At 40.3% G+C, this 6,452-nt stretch overlaps 1 protein-coding gene across 1 annotated transcript in view; it reads left to right on the top strand.

Moving 5' to 3' along the window:
• The first annotated feature begins 1,114 nt into the window (after positions 1-1,114).
• dtx3la (deltex E3 ubiquitin ligase 3L a) overlaps positions 1,115-6,452 on the top strand; it is a 19,730-nt gene continuing 14,392 nt past the window's right edge. Inside the window, exons 1-3 of the mRNA XM_008438251.2 lie at positions 1,115-1,257; positions 4,663-4,745; positions 4,834-4,985. Of these exons, the coding sequence (XP_008436473.1) occupies positions 4,664-4,745; positions 4,834-4,985 (234 nt within the window). The 5' untranslated portion in view covers positions 1,115-1,257; position 4,663. The remainder of the gene's footprint in view (positions 1,258-4,662; positions 4,746-4,833; positions 4,986-6,452) is intronic.

Below are 6,452 nucleotides of genomic sequence, written 5' to 3'. Positions count from 1 at the left end.
AGATTATTTCCSAGGCYRTCCTGCCACTTTCAGGTTACGCAGTCRKTTCTCTTGCTTACCCTGGTCCCACACTCAAACGTGCTCATTCCAGTCTCACTTSTAGGCCAATAGACATTAGACACTTACCAGTCATTCTYGTRGGTCTGTCACTACGGCAATCAGCACTTGCAGGTATCCTAAAGCTCACAGCCCCAYCTAGAGTCTGAACTCCCAACCCCACTGCCGGGTCCAGTGGACTTCAATCGCATGTCACGTCTCAACACGTCCAAGCTTTTCGACGAGTCCAAGATGGCATTTCCTTTCTATTTCCCATTTTAAATTCAGCCCGTCGGGCATGGCCCTTTTTGGGGGGGACCTCCTATAGTTGGTTCAGCTTCACCTTCAACAGCTCGAGTTTCCAGCTTTTACAAAATTGTTCCCTGGCCGTAACCTGTTTCCTGAGTGGCTATCTCCGCAAGCAATCCCAAGTCGTCACTCTCATCAGTCGTGTGTTACCATAAAGCTGAACCTTCACCACTCSGTTTCATGTCATCAAYCGACTKTARTCTTATMTCTGCTCGTTTCACCCCTGATCATTTTGACTCTATTGTTGATGAGCCGTCTCTCTCCACCTCTGCTCAGTTCAGTTCAGCTATTAGATGGAATCGCTCATTTCATGTTCCATCTCAGGTCTTGCTCTGTAATTTTATTTTCTATATGTCTCCCGTTTCTTTTATCCTCATTTCGAATCTTAGTTTCTCTTTATGCTGTCCATAGCTTTAGTTTATGTTGCTGGGGTCCAAGCGCCAAAGAACTGTTATTCATTCCTGTCATTAAATCTTTTAATTGTTCCCTTTTGTCCGTCTGAGTCTCTCCAGATTGAAATGTTTTAATATGTGGAAGGATGTTAATTCAGTTCAAATGTGGCAGAAATAAGCATTTCTTCTGAACCCAGGTGAAATGAAGATTCCTTCTAATCTTACAAATGAGCAAATTTCATACTTTTGTACTATTTCTCTCTCTCTTACACACGCGCATGCACATGCACACACACCTACCCAGCTGTCTCTCAAAGCAATAAGACCAGTTAAACAAGTAAAAATGCTTTCACAAAATCCAGCAGGTGGACACGCCCATCTCTCTCCCACTCCCTCTCCTTGTTTTTACTTTCTGTCGTCGGTGTTTCAGACCAGCATCAAACTAAACCCCTAAACTCCAGTGTGACTCAAGAAAAAAGAAGACTTTACTAATGTGTGGATAAGAAGAACATTTCAACAGGTACTGATAACATTACGAACAAAGCACACTCAGTTTACAGATTTATTGTAATGATAAAAGGAGGGATAGTGCTACGGCTTTTCATTATCTGAAACTTTAATTGTCAGTTATACTAGATTTGTTGTACCAGTGTCATCAGAACTAACCCTTTTGAAATCAGTTTTAATGTCTGCTTTTAATGTTTGTATAAAAAGATGTTTTCTTATGCTCTGTGTTCTTAAGTAAGAGATTATATAATGAAGAAAAAGTAGGGCCAAAGCATTAGCTCTTTTTGGTCTATTGTTTTATACAAGATTAAAGGTAATCAATGTTTGTACTTAATGTTGAAACTGACGTTTAAGATGAACAACTTTAACTGAAGAACAGTTTGGAGAATTTACGAAAGTTCTTATATTTTTTCTGAATTTGTCAGTAGGGAGTTTCCAGGTAATCAATCCGGCAACGCTATGATTACCACTAATTAGTGTCATGCAGTAATTTCTAGAATAGAGAAGCTATCGATACTGCCCTAATTTAAGTTGAAATTTATTCATTCAGTCCTTAAGCACTTCATCTATCAAAAGGTTTACAATAAAATGACAAGCTTGGTTGTCAACCTTGTCTGTTAACTAACCACGCAAGACCTTATAACCATTTTTTGGGCTCTAATGGCCTGTATTTGAAAGTGCTAAGACAGGAAAGTAGGTAAAGAGAGAGAGGGAAGACATGCAGCAAAGGTCACAAGGCCGGGAATTGAGCCTGTGACGGCCGCGTTGAGGACTACGGCCTCCTTATGTGGGTTGTGTTTAACCCCTGCGCCCCCCTTATAACAATTCTTGCAGTAAAATCAGCTAAATAAAAGCAATATCAGGCTATCAACTAGCTGTTTGACAATTGAGTTGTTTTTGCATCCATCACTATCTGAAGATAGTGATGTTATGTGAACAAGGTCAATGCAGCAAACGTTAGTATTTACTGAGGGCATAGGTGATTATAATGTCTTGATGATATAGAATTCTGGTTTATCTGTGCAAGTGGATCAGTTGAAGCAACTGCAATAGGGATGATTGAACTTCAGACCGGAAAAGAAGTCGAACATAGGAGGAAGTTGATATTTTTAAAAATAAAAGATAAAAGAAATAGTCCACAAACTGCTGTTAAAATGAGAACCTTGACAGACCAGTCAAGTCACTTGCAGAAGTCACTTCTGCCCTAACCAGTTTGTCCCTCCCACATTCCAAATGTTTCTGATACCCTGCTGTCACCACATACACAGACATCAGACTGCACCTTACTTTGGAGCCAAGGTGGCTTCAAAGAGGCTGTGTATTACTGGTCAGCAAGAGCAAGATGATCACTCACTTGTGATCGTTTTGCCCACTTGGACTCAGTGTCCTCCACTGGAACATGTTCAAAGCACTCCTGGAGGTGGAAGTTAAAGCTCTGTCTCACAGGAGACTCTGCCAGATGTTCCCAGCAGACCGTCACAATACATTTGGCCCTGCCAGGTCTGACCGACATCCTCCTCCACCATCAGAGCCAGTGTCCAAGACATGTGGCAGATCAGATGAGACAACAACAAAGTCGAGCATCAAACTGCAACCTAGGGCATCCTGATACCAAGAGCATATATAGACATCCTGATGCTTGAACATCTTTGTTATGGACAATCCATGATGATTACAGAAGTCCGACAACAGAGTTCAGATTAGCGGGGCCGTTCCTCCCAACCACACCCTTTCAGGTCTTACCGTCGTTGCCCACGTGAACCTTAATGTCCCCCTAAATTTGTGTTATACATTTGGTTCTTTCCTTGGCAAAGTCAGCTTTAATTTGTGCTCACCACTTCCTATTACAGTTAAATATGGTCCACAGAGCCCTCATGTTCAAATCCAGGCTATCATATTTAGCTCCTGCTGTGATAAACATGGCAGTAATTATTCCACTACAGTTCAAGTATGGAAGAAGATTAGGGTCATTGATAAAAAAAATAAAATAAAAAAAAGTCTAAATCTAGTCTGAAAACTCAAATCACTCAGGTCAAATCAGGGGGACAATTTGGGATTGCTGCAGTGTGGATAAAGTGCAGGTTTACAAATCCTATAACAACGAAGGATTCCACTGGAGGAGCTGGCCCAAGTGGCTGGGGAGAGGGAAGTCTGGGCCTCCCTAATTGCCTGACTCCAGATAAGTGGAAGAAGATGGATGCATCGATGGATGATAAGGAAGAAACAGTTCTGAGAAGTTTTCCTATACCACCAACATAATTGGAATACACCTAAAAATGTTTGGCTATTTATTCTGGCTGAGACTAAGGCCCCGTTTGCACGACAACAATTTCAGGTGAAAACGGAAGAGTTTTGATGCGTTTGTACTGTACATTTACACAAAACCACCGAATGTTTTCTCTGATAACGGTACAGATTGAAAACGGGTTCCAGAGTGCGATGTTTCTGAAACGTACCGATGTCCATTGTGTAAACAGAAAATTGATCTTTTCTTCCAGAATCCCCAGCTCATGCATAGTATGACTCAAAACATAGCTTCTTCCTACAATCCACAGAAGAAGAAGAAATAACGCAATGCCGGTGTTACTACAATTTGTGTTTCTCCATCAGATACGGTTCCCTCAGAGTCTCTTCACCGCTCCGCACCACCCAGGTAGCAAAATACATGTGTACTTGTTCAGCGCTCTTATCTGGAGAACTATGGACACAGTGAAAGCTCAACCAATGTGTTTCAGCAAAGTTATCCCACTTTTTTTTTCCAACTGCGCCCTAATCAGACACACACAGTGTGCGTTTTCCTCCAATATCTGGGGGAACGGTATCTGATGGGGAAACGTGAATCGACGTGCTTTCAAGTAGATCTTTTTTTTTTTTAACACATGCGCACTTAGTTTCAAAGGACTAGCACTTACTAGTGGCGTGGCGAGAGCATCACACCTTTTTGATGTGCACTGTTACTGTGTAAACAATGATTGTAATTAGAACGTCTTCATGTAAATGTGTTAACAGAAACAAAACAAAAATTCCATTTTCATTGGATCATTGTCGTGTAAACAGGGCCTGAATTAGAATTCAGACTTCAATACTGAAGTTAGAACTGGGAAAACTCAGGTAGGGATTTCATGGCTTTGGAAACATGGTACGACTAAACTGCCAAGACAGAAAACATAAGGAAAATAATAATAAAAAAACAGAAACATACCTTCAGCTCTTTAAGAAATATTTTTAAAACAATTTTTATCATTTGTCTTTTTTAATCGTGGTTTAATTTTTATATTTTTGTGAAGCACTTTGTTTTTATTTGCTGAAGTTGCAATATAAACAAAATGTACAAACTTACTAAAGAATTACTGAGCATTTTGCAGCATCAAAACAGGAAAATGGATCTTTTTCCATGTTTGTGTTCAATTGTTTTCAGAATGGGTTCCAATCACAGCAGTGACACACTCCATTGTAATCGCTACCTGAAAGGACAGGGTCCTCAATCACTGGCACAACGAGGTCAGTCACCTCATTAATCATTGGTTTATGTTATTGTTTCCAATATTGGCTTCTGATTACTTTTGACAATATTATTGTTTTTGTTCAGTAAATGACGGGATGAGTTGGAGGATCACATCATCAAATGTTTATCAACCTGAAGCCAAAATGAGTTTGGAGATTCTCCACAAAAAAATGCCAGGTTTTCCTGATGCCAACACACTGAAGATTACTTACAGTTTTGCTAAAGGCATACAGACAGTAAGTGTCTAACATCAGCCCACATATTTTACAAATATCATGAAACATTACCCTTTTTTTTGTTGTCATTATGTCAATAGAACATAAAATTGCAGTGGTATCCTCAATGAAACATAATAAAACCCATACATGTCTGTTGCTAAAGTCTCAATCAGTTCTTAGGACACAGCTAATGCGTGCGAGGATGTCTGCAGAGGGGTTTGAAGATGGAAATTGGATTCGCAGCTCTTGGGAAATGAAAACCTGTTCCATAGTTGTGTGATTGTGGTCTTTATGTACTTTTACTGTTTCCCAGACAGCAGAGGTACAGACAGTTTGTGTCCTGGGTGGGTGGGATCAGCAGCAACACGACTGGCCTTAGTTTGCCAAGATACAGTGGGTATGAAATGTGATGAGACACCTTCAAATTTCTCATACTTCGTTTCATTGCAGCCATTTGCCAAAATCAAAAAGTTTATATAACTCATGAATGTACACTCTGCATTCAATCTTGACAGAAAAACAAAATGTAGACATTTTTGCAAATGTATTAAAGAAAAATTTTAATTGTATTGGGCAGGTGACAAGCAGTGCCTGGTTTTCTCCACACCTGCTTAGAATTAACACCAGAAGGTTCAATCTTCGTCTCATCAGGCCAGAGAATCTTATAGTCTGAGAGTCTTTCATGTGGTTTTTTTGGCAAACTCTATGAGGGCTTTCATATGTCTTGCACTGAGGAGAGGCTTCCATCGGGCCACTCTGCCATAAAGCCCGACTGCTGGAGGGCTGCAGTGATAGTTGACTTTGTGAAACTTTCTCCCATCTCCCTACTGCATCTCTGGAGCTCAGTCACAGTGATCTTTGGGTTCTTCTCTCTCGATTGCTCAGTTAGGCTGGATGGCCAGGTCTAAGAAGAGCTCTGGTCATCCCAAACGTCTTCCATTTAAGGATCATGGAGGCCACTGTGCTCTTAAGAACCTTGAATGATGCAGAATTTTTTGCACCCTATGCCAGATCTGTAACCTTGTCACAATTCTGTCTCTGAGCTCCTTGGGCAGTTCCTTCCACCTTATGATTCTCATTTGCTCTGACCTGCACTGTGAGCTGTGAGGTCTTATGTAGACAGGCTGTGCCATTCCTAATCAAGTCCAATCAGTTTAATTAAACACAGCTGGACTCCAATGAAGGAGTACCCTATTTTATACAACAACCTACCAACATATCTTTCACAACCCATTTGTAAATCTACATAACAGTGTAAGATGTTATCATTTTACATTTTAGAGCTCTTTTGAAGCTCACCGAGAAAGGACATAACTTAAAATCATCATTCAATTGATTCCGCAGTTTCACACCAATAACTGAAACGCATCTAAACTTTATCTAGCTCTTTTGCACACTGAAATATAAACAAACCTCGCAAATTATATTTATTCTCTCTTAAATAATTTCTGAATGCCAGAAGGTAGACTTTTGTTCAATGCTTTA

Source organism: Poecilia reticulata, linkage group LG20 (genome assembly GCF_000633615.1).
Source record: "Poecilia reticulata strain Guanapo linkage group LG20, Guppy_female_1.0+MT, whole genome shotgun sequence".
NCBI classification, from domain to species: domain Eukaryota; kingdom Metazoa; phylum Chordata; class Actinopteri; order Cyprinodontiformes; family Poeciliidae; genus Poecilia; species Poecilia reticulata.
This window is presented reverse-complemented; position numbering and strand designations above follow the sequence as displayed.